Here is a 21,216-nt window from a genome sequence, read left to right as displayed (position 1 = left end):
TTTTTCCGTGTGTGTGTGTGTGTGTGTGAGTGTGTGTGTGTGTGTGTGTGTGTGTGTGTGTGTGTGTGTGTGTGTGTGTGTGAAAATGGCCCTAAGGGGCACACAGAGAGACTTCTAAAAGCAGGGACAGGTATTTCCTCCTTAAATGTTTGGTAAGACTCCCTAGTGGAACTATCTTGTCCTGTAATTTTCTGAATTGCAACGTTTTTAACTATGAAGTTCAATTTCTTAAGCAGATTTAGGATGATTTGGGTTATCTATTTCTTCATAGGCGAGCTTAAGTAATTTTTTTTTTAATTTATTTTTGGCTGTGTTGGTCTTCGTTGCTGAATGCGGGCTTTCCCCAGTTGCAGTGGGCAGGGGCCGCTCCTTGTTGCGGTGCGCGGGCCTGTCACTGCAGTGGCCTCTCGTGGAGCACCGGCTGTAGGCGTGCAGGCTTCAGTAGTTGTGGCACGTGAGCTCAGTAGTTGTGGCTCGTGGGCTCTAGAGCGCAGGCTCGGTAGTTGTGGCGCACGGGTTTAGCTGCTCCGTGGCATATGGGATCCTCCCGGACCAGGGCTCAAACCTGTGTCCCCTGCGTTGGCAGGCGGATTCTTAACCACCACCAGGGGAGCCCCAGCTATAGAGTTTTTCTAGCCTACTTTTCATTATTCTTTCAATTTCTATAGAGTCCCACCTGTCATTTCTGTTACTGATAATTTTTCGCCTTTCTTGGTTAGTCTGATTAGAGGTTTATTAATATTACTGACCTTTTCGAAGAACTAACTTGGTTTAATTCTATCTACTAGTTTTATGTTTTCTATTTCATTGATTTTTGCTCTTTATTATTTGATTCATTCTGGTTGTTTTTCTTTCTCTAGTTTTTTAAAGCTTAGATTATTGATTTGAGAACTTTATTCTTTTCTAATACAAACGTTTTAAAAATATTTATTTATTTGGCTGCACCAGGTCTTAGTTGTGGCATGTGGGATCATTTTTTTTTTTTTTTTTTAGTTGTGGCATGCAGGATCTTTAGTTGAGGCATGTGGGATATTTAGTTGTGGCATGCAGAATCTTTGGTTGAGGCATGTGGGCTCTTTTAGTTGCGGCAGGCAGGATCTAGTTCCCTGACCAGGGATCAAACTTGGGCCCCCTGCATTGGGAGCATGGAATCCCGCACGTTTTCGTCTAGACACTGCTTTAGCTGCATCCCATGAATTTTGAAACATTTTATTTTTATTCAGTTCAAAATATTTTCTAATTTTCCATAAGACTTTCTTTTTGTCTGATGGATTATTTTAAAATGTGTTTTTTTTGTTATTACTACTTTAACTCTGATGTAAGAGAACATATTTTGTGAGACTTCCATTATATTGTTAAAGATTTCAAACTTTTGTTAAAGTTTGTTTAGTGGCCCAGAATATAGTCTATCTTGGTGAATGTTCCATGTACGCTTGGTCTAGAGAACTACAGACCAATCTCCTTCATCAACATAGATTAAAAGAAAAAATTCTCAACAAAATATTAGCAAAACAGGGCTTCCCTGGTAGTGCAGTGGTTAAGGATCCGCCTGCCAATGCAGGGGACATGGGTTCGAGCCCTGGTCCGCAGAGCAGGCTCCCACATGCCGCGGAGCAGTGAAGCCCGTGTGCCACAGCTACTGAGCCTACGCTCTAGAGCCCGCAAGCCACAACTACCGAAGCCTGTGCACCTAGAGCCTGTGCTCCGCAACAAGAGAAGCCACGGCAATGAGAAGCCCACGCACCGCAACGAAGAGTAACCCCTGCTTTCTGCAACTAGAGAAAGCCCGCACGCAGCAACAAAGACCCAGCGCAGCCAAAAAATAAAAATAAATTAATTAATTTTTAAAAATTAGCGAAACAAATCCATCAATATACAAAAAGTAATACATCACAATAAGTGGAGCTTTTCCTGGGGAAGGAAGGCTGGTTCAACATCTGAAAATCAAGCAGTGCAATTCATCATGTTAACACACTAAAGGAGAAAGAATCACATTATCATTTTACACAGAAATAGCAAGAGAGAAAATTCAACATTCATTCATGATTTTTTAAAAAGCAGCAAACTAGAAATATAACAATTTCTTTCACCTGGTAAAGGGTATCTACAAAAATCTCATGGCTAACACCATACTTAATGGCAAAGGACTGGATGTTTTCCCCCTAAGATTGGGAACAAGGCCAGGTTGTCCACGCTCATCACTTCTGTTTAGCATTGTCCTGGAAGCTCCAGCCACAAAATAAAACAAGAAAAAATCAAAAGGCAAACACATTGGAAAGGAGGAAATAAAACTTTCTATTCACAGAGAGCATGATTGTCTATGTAGAAAATCACATGGGATCCACACAAAACCCTAAAACTAATAAATGAGTTTAGCAAGAACACAGGCTACAGAGTAAATTATACCATGAACTGTATTTTCGTATACTGGTGATAAACAATTGGAAATTGACATTTAAAAAGCTATTATTTATGATAGGGCTTCCCTGGTGGTGCAGTGGTTAAGAATCCACCTACCAATGCAGGGGACACGGGTTCAAGCCCTGGTCCGGGAAGATCCCACATGCCGCGGAGCAACTAAGCCCACGCACCACAACAACTAGTGAACCTGCGCTCTAGAGCCCACGTGCCACAACTGCTGAGCCCACATGCTACAGCTACTGAAGCCCACGCGCCTAGAGCCCGTGCTCCACAACAAGAGAAGCCACTGCAATAAGAAGGCCATGCACCACGAGGAAGAGTAGCCCCTGCTCGCTGCAACTAGAGAAAGCCTGCACACAGCAATGAAGACTCAACACAGCCAAAAATAAAAAAATAAATTTATTTAAGAAAAACCAAAAAAACACTATTATGATAGCATCTGAAAAATGAAATAATTAGGTATAAATCTAAAAAATATATGTAGGCTCCATATGATGAAAATACAAAAGACTGATGAAGGAAATCAATGAAGACCTACATAAATGGAGAGATATACCATGTTCACAGATTGGAAAATTTTACTGTTAAGATGTCAATTCTCCCCAGATTGATCTATAGATTTAACATAATCCCCATCAAACTCCCCTTGGATTTTTTGTAGATGGAGACAAGCTGATCCTAAAAGCTACAGCCAAAGTCAAAGCAATTAGAATAGCTAAGGTGATTTTGAAAAAGACCACAGAAGGCTCACAGTACCTGATTTGAAGTGTGAGATGGGTGAAAGTTCAGACACAGCTCAATGGACCAGTACAGACAGTTCAGAAACAGACCCACACAGATATGGTCAATTGGTTTTCCACAGGTGTCAAGGTAATTCAATGGAGAAAGGATAGACTTTCACCGGATAGTACTAAAACAACTGGAAGAAAAGAATGAGGCTTGGCCCCATCTCACATCTTACACAAGTGTTTTTTTAAATTTATTTTATTTATTTATTTTTGGCTGTGTTGGGTATTTGTTGCTGCACGGGCTTTCTCTAGTTGCGGTGAGCGGGGGCTTCTCTTCATTGTGGTGCATGGGCTTCTCATTGCGGTGGCTTCTCTTGTTGCAGACCACAGGCTCTAGGCATGTGGGCTTCAATTGTTGTGGTGCATGGGCTCAGTTGTTGTGGCTCACAGGCTCTAGAGCACAGGTTCAGTAGTTGTGGCTTAGTTGCTCCGCGGCATGTGGGATCTTCCTGCACAAGGCCTCAAACCTGTGTCCCCTGCATTGGCAGGCAGATTCTTAACCACTGCACCACCAGGGAAGCCCCTCTTACACAAAATTTAAAGTGAGCCACAGACCTAAGTGTAAAACTTCCAGAAGAAAACCTAGCAGAAAATGTTCTGTCCTTGGATTAGGCAACGTCTATGAGATACAAAAAGCTCAAACTCTAATAGAAAAAACTGGGCGTCTTCAAAGTTGAAGAACTTCCCTTTGAATGACACAGTGAAGAGGACAAAAAGACAAGCCACAGACTAGAGAAGATGTTTGCAAATCACAGCCCTCAGGAAGGACTTGTATCAAGAACATATAATGAACACTCAAAACTCGATGATAAAACAAAAACCCCAGTTTACAAAGTTGGCAAAAGATTTGGACAGACACCTCACCAAAGAAGGTATATGAATATAGGGCAGAGAAGTGCATGAATAGATTTTCGACATCATTAGGGAAATGCCATTGAAGACCACGTGGGATACCACTACACACCTATTAGTATTACTTAAAAAAAATAATAATTAAAAAACCCAGTAATATCAAGTGTGAGAGCAATGGGGAGCAACTGGAACTCAGACGCTGCTGATGAGAATGTAAAAAGATACACCTCCTTTGGAAAAGTTGAGCGGTTTCTTAAACAGTTAAACATGTACCTACCATACAATTTAGTAGTCCCCTCTTAAGTATTTATTTACCCAAGCGACATGAAAACTTATGTTTATACAAGAGCCTAAAAGTGAATGTTTACAGCAGTTCCATTCATAATTGTCCCAAACTGCAAACAACCCTATGTCCTTGGGTTGCTGAGTAATAAAGTATGGTTCACGCATACTGTGGAATACTAGTCGGCAATGAAGAGGAACATGGATGCCTCTCACACCGCTAAGCGAAGGAAGCCAGACCCAAAATGCTACACACCGCAGGACTGCATTTCTACGACACTCTGGAAAAGGCAAAATCATAGTGACAGGGGACAGGTTAGTGGTGGCTGGGGCAAGGGGTGGGGAGGGTTTGGCTACACAGAGGCAGCCCAGGGTTTGGGGAGGGGAGAAAATGTTCTGTGCCTTGTTTGCGTGGTGGTACAACTCTAGGCATCATCAAAACTCAGCTGTACACACCAAAATGTGATTTTTATTGACATAAATTTAAAAATTTTAAAGTAAAAAAGTATTTAATTTGTAAAAGTGGGGCAAAAATCAGCAAAGTGCTGTTATTTTTAAGGGAAAGACGACTTGGTGAGATCAGAAGTTTCGTGGAGGAGAGGGCGCTTTCCTGGTGAAGGGATCACAGACCGGTGGAATCTGACCGAGCAGCGCGGCGCTGGGCGTGCTGGGTCCACCTGCGCGCTGGGGAGGATGCACCGTGCAGTTCGTGGGACACCTGGGACACCAAGGAGGAGAGGCCCTGCCAGTGGGGCCTATGGACATGGGTTATAATAGGAAACAACCCCCAGGTGCGGGGGTGGAGGTGGGAGGATTAAAACTTTCGGGAAGGAGGCAAAAAAAAAAAAAAAAGGCATCCTCAAGACAGAAAAGATGGAGACAAAAAGCGCAACGCCACCGCGCACTGGGTGTGGGAGTCAGTGTCAGGGCCGCCCGAGAAAGGGCACTCTATTGACAGCTTCACGTTTCCCCCAAGGCGGGCCTCCCTGGGACTCGCAGGTCTGGACCCCCAAACGGAGCTTTCAGAGGGTCGCGGGACCCACGTGTCCAGACGGGTCTCGGCAAGGAGGGAGCCCGGGGACCGCGTGGGAGTCGAGGTTCCGCGTGGGATCCGGGGGGCGGCGTGGGAGCCGAGGTATGCGTGGGAGCCGGGGGACGGCGTGGGAGTTCGGGGACCCTGTGGCAGCCGCGCAAGTTGGCTGAGCTGGGGTGAAAGAGAAGCTTGGAGCGACCACACACCCCCGGCTGCTCTCCCCGTACCCCGCCCCTTACTCCTCCTCCCCCATCCCTCCCCACAGGCTCCGCCCAGGACCCGCCCCCACTTCTGCTGAGACCCCGCCTCCCGCAGCCAAGTCCAATCGGCAGCCCGCCGCCACCACGGGCCCCCAGCTCTCTGCTGCTCCTCCCACGCCTGAACTTCCCGAAGGACAGCCGAGCGGCCCAATGAGCTCCCGGGATGTCCGGAGCGGGAGGCCGGAGGGCCAATTCGAAAGCGGCGCGGGCAGGAAAGGCGGGCCTCCGTGACGGACGGGGAGGAGGTGCTAGGCTGTTTGCTGGTTGCTAGCTGCGGCTGCTCGCCCGGCCTCCAGGCCGTTTCATTGTCACCGGGCCTCGGAGTCAGCGCCGGGGCCGGGGGCGTGAAGTCGCCGGCCCAAAGCCTGGGCCCCGCCGGTCCCCGCCTGGAGGGCCCCGCGCACCCCTCGCCGTTCGGCCCCGCAGGCCCAGAGTCCCAGGCCCGACCCGCGCAGGTGAGGGGATCCCTGTGCTGGTGGGGTTGCCCTCGCAGGTGAAGGGGGGTCCAGGGCCTGCGCAGATGATGGGGCCCGCGCAGGTGAGGGGGTTCCTGGACCGCGCAGGGAGGGGCATCCCGGGCTGCGCAGGTGAGGTGGAACGTGCAGGTGAGTGGGGCCTCGTTCCGACGAGGGCGTCCCCGCGCAGGTGAGGTGGTCTTGGGCCCGCCCAGATGCGGAGGCCAGCGCAAGTGAAGGGGTCTACGGCTCTCGCACAGGTGAGGGGGTCCACGCAGGTGACCGGGGGGGTCCTTATGCAGGTAAAGGGGTCTGCCCAGATGAGGGGGAGGGTGCAGGTGAGGGCCCATCGGTACCCCCGCACAGGTGAGGAGAGGCTCATGCCCCAGGGCCGTTGAGCTCCTCCTGCCTTCCCAGGAGGATGGGGTGGAAACCAGTCAGCAGCAGTCCGGTCTCACCACCTTGAGCCAAACCGCAGAGAGATGGGGAGCTGCCGGGCAGAGAAGCTGCCTGGGGTCCTGGGACAGCCCATCTTGAGGGGTCCAGGCAGAGACTCTGGACACCCACCTGCAGGTCCTGGGAGGGACACCTCTATATGCAAGGTGAGGTCTGGCCTGGAGGTTTCCACGGAGAGGCGGTGTTTACCATCCCAGAGCCCTGCAGGCTCCTTCTCTAGTGGGCCAGCCTGGGTCCACGTGGGTGTGGCCAGTGCCTCGAGGCGAGGAGGGTGTTAAATTTCACCCCCAGGACCCGACCGGAAATGCATAATTGAGGACACTGGCCTGGTGAGTGGCAGGGACAGCCTCTGCCCTCACTCTGGAGAGTAGGGGCCAAAGCCTCTGCTGTGGGTGTTGGGGCTGAAGGAGGCTGCAGTGCTGACCTTGGGGGACGATGGTGTGTGCCCGCTGGCCCACCAGAGTCCTCCGTGGCACAGAGGGCTGTGCTCATTCCTCTCTGGTCATTCCTGGTGCCGGCTCACCCCCTCTTATTACCTGAACACCTGCCACGTGCCGGGTTCTGGGGCTGCATGGTCCCCACGCTCATGGACTTTACCTTCTTACGAGGGCATCAGGCAGTGCACAGACCAACCTGTGTGCGCAGGTGGTCAAGTGAAGAAGAATGAAGCAGGATGAGGGAATGAAGAGTGACAGCGACAGGCAGCCCTCTGAGTGAAAGGGGGCCTCGTGACATCCCAGGGAAGGGTCTCAAGCAGATTGAGGAGGGAAAAGGGAGGCAGTGAGGAGGTTACAGAGGTCAGGGTCAGGTCTGAGGGGCATTAGGCATGTGGACTTTATTCTCCCTGCCTGGGAGTCCTCGGAGGGTCTTCACTGGGGGCATAGCCTGATCTGAGACCCGGTTCAGAAAGATCAACTGTGGCTGCCCTGCGGGGAGGGGCTGCTGCGGTTGTCCAGTTTGAGGAGATGGGGGCTCAGATGGGGGTTGTGGAGGGAAGGGATTGACGGGGAAGGGGCATCGGCTGGGTTGCTGAGGGGGCAGGTGTGGAGGTGAGGGAGAGGATGTCGGGACGAGACCCGGATCTTCGGTCTGAGTTTCAGAAAATGCCCTCCAGGGAAGGGCGCTGGAGGTGGTGGTCAGGAGTCCGCTTGGGTCTGAGGTGCCAGGGGCTGCGTGGTTAGCTAAGTTGGGAACTAGGGGACAGGGGGGCGGGAGGTATGCCTGTGGGAACCGGCAGCCCATGGATGGTGTTTGAAGCCAGGAGGCCAGAGGCAGTCCCCCGGGACGAAGAGAGAGGCCCAGGGCTGAGCAGTCGGAAGAGGAAGGGCCAACACGGGACGCTGCAGAGGTGGCCAACCTAGGAGGGGAGGAGGGGAACCTGGACACGAGAGCAGATGCTGCATCCCAGGAGCTCGTGGATATTCTGGGTGGTTCTGAGGAGATGGAGGGGGTTCTGTGGTCAGATAAGTTTGGGGGCCCTAACCCCAGTTAGAATATCGCCTGTGGGGTGCTCACCACGTGCCAGCCTCACGGCTGTCTTGTCTGAGCCTCACGATAACCCCTGGGGAGGCACTTTTAAAGGCCCATTTTACAGGTGAGGAATATGGGGCCCAGGCGGGTGGAGTACCTGTCACGGGGTGGGGGCTCACGGCCATGACTGCCGCAGCCCCCAGCCACCCCCAGCAGTGCCCCTCCGGGGAAGGTCATCTTGACCCCAGGAGGCCCTCCTTTAGCCGTTTGTGCTCGGGGTCCCACTCTGTCACTCGCTTCTGCTCCTAATGAGGAGATGGCCACCCAGTGAGGAGGGTGGTGGGCGTGGCAGGCTTCCAGGGAGCTGGGTGGCAGGCAGACTCAGGCGCCCTGGGCCCCTGCGGCCGGGCCAGAGGTTATGTGTGCGCATCTGGTTCCTCGGAGGACACCTCCTCGCATCCCTTCTTCCCTGCTCAGGGCCTACTTGTCCACCATGAAAGGCTCCAGGGCCCTCAGCGGCCCCTCCGGCCCTCCCGAGGGCAGCCTGGAAAGCATGGACCTGAGTCTGACAGGCCTCCCTCCACCCATGTCCCGGCGTCCCAACAGTGCCTCCACCGCCAAGCCCATCGCCCGCTCCATCTCCGTGGTCACTGGCAGTGAGCCAAGGAGGAAGATGCTGGTGAGTGTTAGGGCTGGGCCTCAGGTCCAGGGGTGTCTAGGGCTCCCTACCTCGGGGTGGCGTCTGACTCCTGGGTAAGCTCCACACCTCAGCAGGCACCTTCATGTCCATCATCCGGTGCATCCCTGGGGCCACCCCGGGGCAGGAAGGACTCTGGCTTGTAGACCAGGGAGCTGACTCACCAAGAGGCCAAGACTGGGGTCGGCTGGCCCTGGGCAGAGCCTAGATCCTGCCAGCACCAAGCCCTCTGTCCCTCCTGTTCCAGCAACATTTGGATTTGTGTGATTCCTCTGTAAACGGGGTTGATGTGTGGGGAAGGAGGAGCTCCTGGTGGCCTTGAGATACCAGGCAGGGCAGGGCAGGCGGGCAGCAGGATGGCCGCGGGAGCTGTGGGGCGAGAGCTGCAGGGGGAGTGAGCGGCCAGGCTCGTTGGTTAGAAAGTGACGAGGAGTATGGTCAGCCTTTGTTGCGGCTCCTGGGCGGGCCTTACACGCTTCCTCTCGGACCTTCCATCTGCCAGGGGTGAGGAGCTCCCACTTCGTGTGAGAGGCCGAGGACCTGCCCCCGCTCAGCAGGTCAAACCCAGGACCCCCATGCTGCTCCCCTGCCCACCTGTCTACGTGTGACCCAGGAGAGCCTCTCTCTAAATCTGTGTCCAAGCCTGGCCTGGTGCTGCGTGGACTGGCGAGGGTCTAAAACCTTGGCCACATGGTTGGTTGCTTCCCTCCTTTTGGCAGGAGGCCCCAGGGCCCGGAGGCTCCCGGGCCATCAGCAACCTTCGCAGATCTAACAGTGCCACGCAGGTCAACCAGCCACAAGCCAACCAGGCATGGCCTGGCCCCCTAAGGTAACCTCTGACCCCTCAGGTACCCCCGGCCTGCTCTCTCCTCCCTCTGTTAGCCCTTCTCCCAGCTTCACTGGTGTGAGCGCTGGCTGGATGGGGGCCCAGCCCTGGGCGGGGCGGGCGGGATGAGTCTTGGCCCGTCATTTCCCGCGCAGGGATGTGGACCTCAAGGCCACCATCCCCCTGCCTGCGCCTCTTCCTTGTCCTTGCTGCGCTTTCCCTGAGGTGTTGTGGTGGCCACAGGACAGGTGTGAGCACCTCTTCCAGGCGCGGTTGTCAGATCGGGGCTGACAAATGATATTTTATGCTGTGGGCTGGGGAGCAGGAGTCCCCACCGGTGACCTGGTCCCTCCTGTCCCCTCGTAAGATGACCCCCGTCCGGGTTCCTGGAACCGGGCTCCCCGGGCCCAGTGACTATCCCTGCTTGCTGTCCTCTCTGTGACACAGGCCAGAAGAGCCCCCGGACTTCCTGACACTCTTCGAGGGCAGCCCCGGTGGGAGAAAGAGGCCTGCCGGTCTGAGCAAAGCTTCTGGCGAGAAGGGAGCCACGTGGAATGTCCTGGTGAGGCTGCAGCTGAGCTGAGCGGACAGGACGTCACACAGCCCGTGTCCGCTGGGAGTGACACCTGGTTCCGGCTTCGTTCTCACTGCCCCTGCAGGGTGGGCCAGCAGGGGGTGGGGGGCATCAGTGTTAGTTAGCCAGCTTTGACCACAGCGGTCAACGTAAGGAGGAGCAGCAAAGAATGTCCCAGCCCTTAGGCCATCCCACCGCTCCCCCTGTGTGTGTGGGACAGTGGGGGCAGGGCAGGGGCCCTGTGTCAGTGGCGTGTGCAGCGAGGTCACAGGCTGTCGTCTATGTGCAGGATGACCAGCCCAAGGTCTTCACCTTGCCACCCGATGCCCAGAGTCCTGGCACCCTCGACGTGCCGGTGGGCCCACGGAGGAGAGAGTGCACGGTGCCCCTGGCCCCCAACTTTACCGCCAACAACAGGTGCGCCGGATGCAGGGCCACACGGCCCTGCCCACCCAGAGCTCCCGGGGGTGGCCGCTTTGTCTTATTTGTGTCTGGACCAGGGTGCCTCGGAACATTTCTGTGGGCAGGTTGCTTAACCCTCCTGGGCCCCAGGATCCTCATTTATACCAAGGGGATAATGGTTGTGTTTGCCCCCCAGAGTCAGGAGGATTGAGGAATCCAAGATGTGAACCTCAGAGCAGAATCTGCTCAAGAGACGTTGTTGATGTTTGGGGCACACTTTTGTTTTTCCCGGAGTTAAAAATGATCTCTTGTTTTCCTCCTTGGTTCGTCGTCTGTGTGTGGGTCACTTCTTCTCCCAGACTTGACAAGAGAACCTTAGAACTCCCCTCCAGCAGGCCAGCAGGTGCCCTGCCCGTCCACCTTCCTCCAGAGAAACCTCTCGGAGCCCTGTCTTCTCTTGCCTGGGTCCGAGCTGGCCTCCCTCTGCTACCCCCTCCCTCCTGGTAGGCCCTCCGTTTCCTCCATCTCTAGCGGAGCACATCCTCCCGTAGATTCCTCAGGAAGGATGTGCGGGAGGTAAAGTTTCTAAGACCACGTGTGCCTGAACATGCCGTGACCGTTCCACCGACTGAGAGTTTGGCTGGCGCTGAGTTCTAGATTGGAAAGCCTTCCTGACATCTTGAAGCAATTGCTCAGTTTCCGTGGAGAGCTGTTGTGAATTCACTGCCTTCCTGATCCCCAGTCCTTTCACGTGTCCGTTTTCCTCCCTCTAGAAGCAGTTTGAGTCATCTTTTCATTTCTCTGTTGTGGAAGGTCCCAGGGCCAGGCCTTCGACGTGGTTCTTTCACTCATCACACTGGGCTTTGGTGGCTGGTCCATGTGCACACTTGTGCTGTTCGGTCCTAGGAAATTTCCTCTTGTCATTTCTTTGACAGTTTTCTCCCTTTTCTTTTTCCCGTTCTTTCTGCGACTGCGGTTATTTGCACGTTGGGCCTCCTGAGTTGATTCTACAAAGTTGGCGTCTTCCCTTTTCTTTCTCTTCAGCTTTGGGATCTGCTTTCTGATAGATGCACTTAACTGTGTATTTCAACCCTTTGCTCGCTTTGTTTCTTCTCCTGTAGCTCCTCTTGTTCTCGAATGTCTCTCCGTCCTTCCTCTTTCGTAGCATCTTGTTCTTGTTTCGTCTCTCACGTGTTTGAGGATTCCACGCAGCGGCGGCTGGAGCTGCCTGCACCGGCTCACGAGGCTGACCGTCTTCCTCTGCCCGGCTCTGGTTCCAGGGTGTCTGAAATCAGCCGTGGTGGGAACTATTGTCACTGACATTGGCAGATGCTGCAGATAAGAGCTTTTCTCTCTAGAGACTTGGCTGTTAAAGATTTATCAGCACAGCCTGACACTGAGTGTACATTTGTTGAAATGTCCTGTTCTTTGCTTGGCCTTATTTCCATCATATTCTGTTTGTTGACTTTTTACATGTGGATCTTTCCCCAAATGTCTGGAATACTAGCTCTGTCAGAATTTAAGAGGGAGGCCCTAAAAGTTGCCTGGAGGCTTCACTTTGGGGTGATTGTGTGGGGACCAGGCTGCTGTGCTGGGGGCTCCCCACCTGTCTGCGTCTGGGACTTTTCTGCTGGGGCTGCCCAGTCTCTCCAGGGAGAGATCCTCCTGTCTCCCCCGTGGGGTAATTTGAGGGCCACCAGTTCTGCGGGCTGGCAGGAAAGGGCTGGAGGGTGTCCTGGTCCAGTGCACAGACTCTCACCTGGAGACCTAGCTGCTTGTCTTCTGCAGGAGGAGGGGCGGGGCAGGGTGGGCATGGTGCCTGATGCTCAGAGTGAGGAAGGGGGTGCAGGCACAGCTGCTGCTTTGGAAGAGCCAGGTGCCCTTGCTTCCCGCACCTCCCTGGATTCTGGGGTGCAGACCAGCCACCTCGTGGCCCCTGCGGCACCCAGGTTTCCCCTCACTCACTTTGCGAGTCAGTCACCGCTGGGCCCTCTGTTCCTCGTCCTCAAGAACTTTGTGGACATCTCTTTGCCGCTGTCTCGTCTTCTCATCCTTGTGTGTTTGTACATTTTTTATTCCTTCTGGCGGGTTTGAGAGGGGCAGAGAGAAAACAGTGTGTATTCCATCCATCACATGTAACTGGCAGGGGGAGGTCCTTTCTCTGTTGACTGGTCTGTGACCATTCCCCCACCCTGTCGCAGGCATGTCCGAAGTCAGGGGCTGCAGTTTTCACCCTCAAACCTTGGGTTCTGCTCGGTGGAATGCCCTGGCGGAGCTTTCTCGGGTCCCAAGAAGGGCCCCACTGGCAGGGACACTGAGACGATGCCACAGTGAGCCCTGGCATCAACAGCACGACTCGGGGGTCTTTCCCAGAGCCTGACCCCCCCGCCCTGGTCTCTCCTGGCAGGAGCAACAAGGGCGCCGTGGGCAACTGCGTCACCACCATGGTACACAACCACTACACCCCCTCGGAGAAGGTGCCGCCTCCCAAGAGCTCCAACCACATGGCTCCCTCCCTCAAGTAAGGCCCTGGCTCCAGCCTTGCACGGTGCGCAACCTGGGCCACACAGGTGGGCCCGGGCTCACTCCAGCCTGAGGTCCTGCCGAGGAAGCCGCAGCCACCCCCTGAGTCTCCGGTCCCCGGCTAAGACCAGAGCCAAGGAGGGTCTCAAGCAGGGCTGAGCTCAGCTGAGCAGAGCAGCCCCTAGTCCGCCAGCCCCGCATCTGCCGCACGCTGTGCTTAGGCCGGGGGCGGCCCTTGGGTATCTTGAGTCACCATCTGGCTCTGGGATCCTGTAACATTTGAGACCTTTCTGCTGTTTTAAATGCAGTGCCCATTAACCCTGGGTGCCACCAGACGGGCTCTGGTGGGGGCAGAGTAGGTGACCCTGGCAATGACCAGCAAGTCAGAACAGGGGACAGGATCTGTGGGTGCCTCCTGCCAGGCCCAAGGCCCCAGGACCAGGCCGAGGCACCTCCCCGGGCTGCGGGCAGAGCTGTCCCCCGGGGGCCAGGAGATGGGGGCCCTGTCAGGAGGCTGTGAGCCTTTCTCTGCCCTCCCGGTCAGCAACATCATCAAGGCAGCCACGGACGAGGGCGAGGGCAGCAGCCTCGGGAAGCCACAAAAGAACGCGGCCCGTAGCAACCACACGGTCCAGAACAACTCGGGGGGCACCGCCGGCCAGCTCAGACGGAAGGAGGTGACCGAGGAGGAGGCTGAGAGGTGACCGCAGCTGGGGCTGGGAGGAGACCGGAGGTACCAGTGGGAGAAATTTCCATTTAAGAGGTGTTTTAAGATATGTAGGCTGAAAAGACCACACGTACAATTCTTTTTATATAAAACGTCAAGAAAGGCAAATCTGCAGAAACAGAAATTAGAGCGGTGGCTGCCTGGGGCCAGGGGAGTGCTTTGGGTGGCGGTCGTACAACTCTGTAAATTTACTAAAAATCATTGAATCGTATACTCAAAATGGGTGAATTTTATAAGTATGTAAACCATACCTCAGTAAAACTGTTAGTTAAAAAAACATTAAGCAGAAAGAAGATATAAAACTGAAAAACTCCAAACAACTGATGGAGCCGCCCCTAGAATCTTGCCCCAGGGGAGCGCGGAGGGTGGGCATGGTGGGATCTTTGCTGCAGCCCCAGGTCTGTGACGTTGTGCCCCGTCAGGAACCACTTAGCGATCAGAGGCTGGGCTTTGAGAGCCTCACCTGGCTGAGCAGTCACCCCTGCTGTCCCAGTAGAGCTTGGGACTGGGTCCTGGAAGTGGGCAAGCGGGACGAGCTGGGTGAGGCCCGGGTGTCCCCGCCAGGGTTCCCCTCTGCGTGCATGTCCCACGGCCGGTGACTGCTCACATCCTAGATGGTCCATTAGCACCTTTGCTGAGTGAATCAACAAAGTGTCCCTGAGAGCCGAGGTGAAGGCTTTGGGTTTAACCCGCTTTACCGAGTATAATTTACGTACAACCACGCACGCCCCCTTCAGGGCACCGAGTATAATTTACGTACAACCACACACGCCCCCTTCAGGGCACCGAGTATAATTTACGTACAGCCACACACGCCCCCTTCAGGGCACCGAGTATAATTTACGTACAGCCACACACGCCCCCTTCAGGGCACAGGTCTATGAGTTTGATGCACGTGCAGACGGAATGATGTCACCCCCGGGAGCCCCTTGCATGCCTCTCACCCAGCCCCTTTCGGCCGAGACCCTGGCCACACCAGCCTGTCCCCTGCAGCTTGCCTTCCCTAGCAGGCCCTGACTAGAGCACCGGCCTGTGGCCTCCTGTGCCTGGCCTGCAGAGTCCCTGGTTTGTTGCTGTTTGTCTGTGAGTAATGTCGCTGTCAGGAGCACACGGTGCTCAGCCGTAGGTGGTGGGCCTTTGGGTTACTTTCTGTTTCTAGCAATTGTGAATAACCTGTGCGGATGAGCATTTCCATTTCCCTGGGGAACGCTGGCACGTGAAGAAGGGCCACGTGCACAGCCGCCGGCTTCTCTGCCTGCTGGGCCTTCTGGAGACCCGGGGAGGGAGGCCTTGGCTCGGCTGCCTCCATCCTGAGCCCCACTTTCTGGCAGGTTTATCCACCAGGTGAACCAGGCCGCCATCACCATCCAGCGCTGGTACCGACATCAAGTGCAACGGCGCCGAGCTGGAGCCGCCCGCCTGGAGCACCTGCTGGCGTCCAAGCAAGAGGTCAGCGTGGGTGTGTGAGCCATACCCTGAGGGCATGGGCGAGAATCCCAGGGGTCCAGCTATATGGCAGGGTTTCTCGGACCAGTGGGGTTGAACCTAGAATTGCCCCATGGGTCCCCCCCATCTGGGGGCCCAGCTTCCTCCCTCCTGAGTCACTCGGTTGGCAGGGCCTGCTGAAAGGTGGGGTGGGTTTCTGGCTGGGATGCAAAGCCATCTCCCACCTGCAGGAGCCGCTGGCCACCTGGGAGAGGGGGGGCTTGTCCTCTGTGGGGCAGAGAAATGGCAGGATGGGGCAACCCCATCTTCCCAGTGAAACCCACCATGGCTCAGCTTCTGCAGGGGCAGCGGCAGCGGCTAGGAGAGGGGACCCTCCTGGACCGGCACCAACAGAAGGAGGTGGCCAGGAGGAAGGCCCGGGAGGAGAAGGCGCGCCAGGCCCGGAGGGCAGCCATCCAGGTGAGGGGTGACCTGAGCCACATGGGGAGCCCGGTGCTAAGGCAGGACCCCCGTGTGCCAAGAGCACCACTGTGCTCCTGGGGGCCCCGCCGCCCCCTTCCCTGAGCCCCTGGGTGTGGGGCCTTGGGCAGCACGGCTTGGGGAGGACAAGGGGCCACCCTCTCCCCTAGGCGGGGTTGCTCACAGGTGCTCCCCACGGCAGGAACTGCAGCAGAAGCGAGCCCAGAAGTCAGGTAACGCTGACCTTGGGCTGCTGAAGGGGCCGGGGGAGCCGGGGAAGCCCCAGACCACCCAGGAGCCAACCCTGAGGCCGGGGAGCGCCGCCCAGCAGACCCGCAAGGCCAATAACACTGGTGAGCAGGTCCGAGAGCCCGGAGGCTGCCCTGCCACCTGCCCACCTCTGCCTCTGGCTCTATGTACAGGCACCCCGGGTATGGTGACCCCAGGTGCAGCCATCCCTGAAGGCGGACACCCCATGCCCAGACCTCCCCATCCCCTTCCCTCAGGGAGGCCCGTGGCTGAGAAGGAGGTGTGGCCTCTGCCAGTGTCCTCTGGCCCCCTGTGCCACTGCCCTGTTTGTAGCTTCCACCCATGGAGGAGGGGCGTCGTTCTCAGCAGACGCCAGGCCCTGCTCCTCCACCTGTGCCCCAGTTACTCTGGAGCTGGACACAGGGTCCCTACAGAGCAGCTGCACCAGCTACCTGACCTCTCGCCCCGGGAGGTCAGGGCTCTCTATTGTCCCCGCTGTTCCATGAGGTCCACTGTGGCACGTGCTGTCCCAGGCCTGCATCCCCCTTCCCTGGCCTCTTCCCAAGGGCTCCCCCGCGTTCGCTGCCCCCAGGTGGGCTGACGCTGCGTTCCTTTGTGCAGGGGCTGGCCTCCGCACTGCAGGCCCGGAGGACCCCTGCCAGCCTGCCCGCGACTCGTCGCCAGAGCCCCGGCAGCTTCCAGAGGACAAACCTCAGGTCTCGGCACAGCCCTTCCTGCCCTCCCTGCCCGGCTTCAGCTCTGGGGTGCATCTGTGCTTGCCCTTTCCCTGCCCCTCCCTGGCTGTGGGGTCACTCACACCAGGAAAGGCCACCCAGGATGGGTCTTGTCACTCCAGCGGAGGGCTGGGGTCTCAGTGGTTGCTCTGGAATCCCGCTGGGTCTTCATGGACACTGGGGTGGAGCCTGTGCAGACCCACAGAAGAGAGCTGGAAGCTCAGAGGTTAGGTGTTGGCCAACGCCTCCAGCCTGAGGGACGAGGAGGCCAGGTCCGGACCCATCTCACTCGGCCGCCCTTTTTGTTTCCCTGGAGGTGGGTTGGGGGGCAAGCCCAGTCCCTGTGGCTGAGCGGGCAGGCACCCGTGTGGAGGAAGCCTCACCCCGGCCTCTCCCCCCACCGTCCTCTGGTGGTCTCTGCCTCTAATGGCCCATCTGCTGCAGGATGCCAGCTCCCAGGACATGGCTGGCGAGGGCCTGGAAGCTTTGGGCCCTGCTGGGAGCAGGGCCAAGTCCAGGGCAACCCTGGACGAGCTGCTGGACACGCTGAAGCTGCTGGAGCAGGAGCCTGAGCCGCTGCCCCGCCCCCAGGCCTACCACAAGGACAAATACGCCTGGACCGACGAGGTGACCGTGGGCCTTGCCACTGTCCACGCAGTCACAGGGGCGCTTTGGGGGCCAGGGAAGTCCACCGGGCTCCTCCCTGCTCTAGTCAGGATGCTAACGAGGGCCAGATGGGACCTTGCTGAACCCCCCCTGTCATCCCCAGGCTCATTAAGGTTTAGGACCCCCAGAATAACCCAGGGGTGGAGGTGGGGTGGGCACCGCCTCTCTGCCAGTGGTGCCCCCAGGTGATGGATGCCCTGCCAGGGTCTGGGCAGCCTGAGAGGCCCTCCCTCCGGACCAGGCCCTCCCCTGCCCCAGGGGGCCCTGAGCAGCTCCTAGAAGGCCAGCCCAGAGTCTTCCGCTGCGCCCCCGCCCCCCGCAGGAGGACGATTCCAGCTCCCTGACAGCCGACAACCTGGAGAAATTTGGGAAGCTGAGTGTGGCTGCTTGCCCCCGTGAGGATGGGCCCCTGCTTTCGGAGGCCAAGCTGCAGAGTATTATGAGCTTCCTGGATGAGATGGAGAAGTCTGGGCAGGGCCCGCCGGCCTCGGCCCCCCAGGTGTGGAGGGGTCTCCAGGGGCCCGTGCCAGAGGAGGGGCTGGGGCGCCTGGAGCCTGCGTCCGAGGTCAGCACGTCGGTGATGCGGCTGCAGCTGGAGGTGGAGGAGAAGAAGCAGGCGATGGTGCTGTTGCAGAGGGCGCTGGTAACGTCGCCACCAGCACTGCCTCCGTCCCCATGTCCCCAGCTGCAGCGAGTGCCCGGCCTGCCCCCTGAGGGCCTCATCTCTGTCTCATCTCCCGCATCCCCCACAGGCGCAGCAGCGCGACCTCACCATCCGGCGGGTCAAAGAGACGGAGAAGGAGCTGGGTCGGCAGCTGCGGCAGCAGAAGGAGCACTACGAGGCCACCGTACGGCGGCACCTGTCCTTCATCGACCAGGTGGCGCTGCCTGGGAGGCGGGGCTTGAGGGCAGGGCTGTCAGGGAGGAGAACGGGACTGGGTTCCCGACCAGCTCGGGCCTCATGGAGATTTCTGGAGCCATTGGCCTCCCCTGTGGGTCTCCTTCTCCTTCTGTAGAAACGGACGGCATCTTCCCCTGTGGGGACCAGGGCTGGTCCTGTCTGTGCACACCAGCCCCACTGGGTGCTGCTCACCAGCCCCCAGCGATGCTCCCCCCAGCCATAATCCTCCCCCCACCCATGGCCGTGCTCCCCAGCCCAGCATGGTGGGCGGGCAGCAGGAGCTGCTGGGCAGAGCACATCCAGGATGGGGTCCAGGCATGTGGGATCACTCAGAGGACCGCTTGGTCCTCTGGGGGCCTGGTGGGAGGCATCCAGCAGGACACACCCTGAACTTTCCTGTGTGTTCCAGACTGTCCGTGTCCCGGGGAGGCCACTCCTGGTCTGCTGGGGCTGGTGGGACAGCCAGAGCTCCCTTGACGGGGTGGTGGAAGCTTCAGCCCCACACTGTGTTCAGTCAAGCCCCCCCATCGGGTCCTTTTCTGAGGAAAACTCTGGTGCGGGGTCTTTGAAGAGAGGCAGGCGCCCAGAGGAACCGAGCGGCCTCCCGTGACCATTAGCGACACTCTGCCTGGTGGTCATAGGTGTCTCCAAATTGGGGGTCTGCCTGGAGCCCTCAGTGAGGCTGGGTGCCATCCTGGGGCTTCACAGAGACCCCTTGGCAGGCGACGGGCAGGCCCTTCTCCACAGGCCAGGTGACGGGGTCAAAAGAATGACCCCCATTCCAGGAAGCTCCTGATGTGGCCACAGTGGAGGGCTTGTAGTCAAGGCACCGTCCCTGCCTGAGCTCCGCTGACACCAGCCAGGTCTCAGGGGGCTTGAGGGCCGGGGGCAGCTGCAGCCCCTTGTCCATGTGTGCACACCCTCCCAGACCCAGGGTCCCGCACAGACCCAGGAGCAGCGGGGTGTTTCGGGATTTAGTGCACTGGCCCCCCCGGGTGAGGGGAGGCGGGATCTCCTGGCCTCATGGGGCAGCAGCTTCACCTCCGCCCCTGGTCGCAGTTGATCGAAGACAAGAAGGCTCTGGGTGAGAAGTGTGAGGCCCTGGTGGCCGAGCTGAAGCAGGGGGACCAGAGGCTCAAGGACAAGGAGGCCCAGATGCGGGAGCAGCACGAGCTGGTGAGCCCCTCGCCCTCCTGACACCTGACCCCAGGCCTGCTGTGCCTGCAGGCCCTGTGCGAGGAACCCCAGGACAGGTGGCCCCGGAGCCTCATTCCCCGACCTCCGAGCTGCTTCCTGCAAGCCCAGCAGGTGGCACACCCCGGGGCAGGGGCTGAGGGACTCGCGTGACCCCTCCCGTGTTGCAGATGAGGAGGTGGGGTTCAGAGGAGGTGACCGAGGACATGCCGCCGCTCTGGTCCCTGGTCAGAGGGACACCACTTACTACTCCTGGCTTTCGTCAGACAACGACCCGCAGCCCCTGGTGCTTTCTGCTCTGCCCGAGGTCACTGTTGAAAGGCCGCCTCCTGAAACCCAGGGGATGGCCAGAAGGGGGCTGTCATTTGCATCTTCCTGCTTCGCACAGCTGCTCTGTTGACTCCTGTTTCCTTGCTGGTAGGAGATTAAGAAACTCAAAGAACTCATGAGCGCCACCGAAAAAGTCCGCAGGGAAAAGTGGATCAATGAGAAGACCCGGAAGATCAAGGAGATCACGGTCAAAGGTGGGTGCCGCTCTGCCCAGAGCTGCCACTCGGGCGGAGTAATCGTGGGGGTCTCGAGTGAGAACAGTAGTTCCAATTGCACACATGGCGGAGAGGCTTCCTGGGAAGCAGTGAGACTCAGGGATGCGGCCCAGCTGGCTCGAGGCCAGGAGGAGCAAGGGAGGCTGGCGGCACACGAGCTTGGCCACAGACCAGCGTCCAGACAGAGGGCCCGGTCCGGGTTGGGGGGCCTCACCTTCCCTTGGCCGGACTCCCCTTGCTGGGTCTCCTGGTCTCCAGCTTCCAGGGGAGCGAGCCAGATGGGGGTTCGGGGTGGGGGCCACCTGCTGGCGGCACAGTCGCTCCTCTCCCACTTAGAGATCCCTCTGAGGGCTGATGGGGCAGCCCCAGCTGTGCCTGCCCATGCCCGGCCCTCCTGCCCCAGGACACCCTCTCCAGTGAGCCCCCTCCTCCAGTGGGAGACCCAGCAGGCCAGAGCACCAAGGAGGGAGTCTTGGTGCAGTGGGCAGGGAGAGATGCCGTGGGCACTGGTGGACTCAGCTGTGCTTTGGGCTGGAGCCCGGGCGGGGGGCAGTCCGGACTGCAGCCCTGGTGTCATGGTGGGCAGAGGTCAGGGGTCCCCCACAGTACAGAGGGGCGAGGGGCAGCGCCCCCGCAGTGGTGGAGGAGGGTCCCTGCAGCACGGTCTCCCTCCACGCCCCCCCAGGCCTGGAGCCTGAGATCCAGAAGCTGATCGCCAAGCACAAGCAGGAGGTGAAGAAGCTAAAGAGCCTGCACGCGGTGGAGCTGCTGCAGGCGGACGAGCGCGCGGCCCAGCGCTACGGACGCCAGGCGGAGGAGCTCCGCGAGCACCTGGAGCGGGAGAAGGAGGCGCTGGGCCGTCAGGAGTGGGAGCGTGCCCAGCAGCGGTGAGGGGCCCAGCCCTCTGGGGACGTGGAGGGTGGGGGTGAGGCCTGGGGTGTACGCAGACCCCCCAGATCGAACAGCACTTCCTCCGCGGTGGCCTCCCTCGGAGGACAGAGAAAATGGGGCGGTGCAGGACACCGAGGGATGCGGCTGTACTGGGCAGTTCAGTTCTGAGGGGCGTGCCCGGCTGGCGGCTGGGGTGGATGGGGCGGGGACTCCAGCACTCCGGCGGCCCCACCCCCAGCGGGTCCTGTGTCCGCAGCTTCGAGCAGCACCTGGAGCAGGAGCAGCGGGCGCTGCAGCAGCATCGGCGGCGGCTCTACAACGAGGTGGCCGAGGAGAAGGAGCGGCTGGGCCAGCAGGCCTCCAGG

The 21,216-nt window shown here is 57.9% G+C and overlaps 1 protein-coding gene across 1 annotated transcript in view; it reads left to right on the top strand.

Annotated features, from left to right (window-relative positions):
• The first annotated feature begins 5,897 nt into the window (after positions 1–5,897).
• Positions 5,898–21,216, top strand: part of CEP131 (centrosomal protein 131) — an 18,570-nt gene continuing 3,251 nt past the window's right edge. The window contains exons 1-18 of the mRNA XM_024761210.1: positions 5,898–6,091; positions 8,495–8,696; positions 9,434–9,543; positions 9,988–10,102; positions 10,404–10,531; positions 12,924–13,037; positions 13,584–13,739; positions 15,098–15,215; positions 15,555–15,671; positions 15,874–16,024; positions 16,542–16,636; positions 17,099–17,281; positions 17,643–17,963; positions 18,073–18,198; positions 19,281–19,397; positions 19,837–19,939; positions 20,646–20,847; positions 21,108–21,216. Of these exons, the coding sequence (XP_024616978.1) occupies positions 8,511–8,696; positions 9,434–9,543; positions 9,988–10,102; positions 10,404–10,531; positions 12,924–13,037; positions 13,584–13,739; positions 15,098–15,215; positions 15,555–15,671; positions 15,874–16,024; positions 16,542–16,636; positions 17,099–17,281; positions 17,643–17,963; positions 18,073–18,198; positions 19,281–19,397; positions 19,837–19,939; positions 20,646–20,847; positions 21,108–21,216 (2,451 nt within the window). The 5' untranslated portion in view covers positions 5,898–6,091; positions 8,495–8,510. The remainder of the gene's footprint in view (positions 6,092–8,494; positions 8,697–9,433; positions 9,544–9,987; positions 10,103–10,403; positions 10,532–12,923; positions 13,038–13,583; positions 13,740–15,097; positions 15,216–15,554; positions 15,672–15,873; positions 16,025–16,541; positions 16,637–17,098; positions 17,282–17,642; positions 17,964–18,072; positions 18,199–19,280; positions 19,398–19,836; positions 19,940–20,645; positions 20,848–21,107) is intronic.

This window comes from Neophocaena asiaeorientalis, unplaced genomic scaffold (assembly GCF_003031525.2).
Source record: "Neophocaena asiaeorientalis asiaeorientalis breed wild unplaced genomic scaffold, Neophocaena_asiaeorientalis_V1.1 scaffold30, whole genome shotgun sequence".
NCBI classification, from domain to species: Eukaryota; Metazoa; Chordata; class Mammalia; order Artiodactyla; family Phocoenidae; genus Neophocaena; species Neophocaena asiaeorientalis.
Note: the sequence above shows the minus strand (reverse complement) of the source record. Positions and strands in the feature narration are given on the sequence as shown.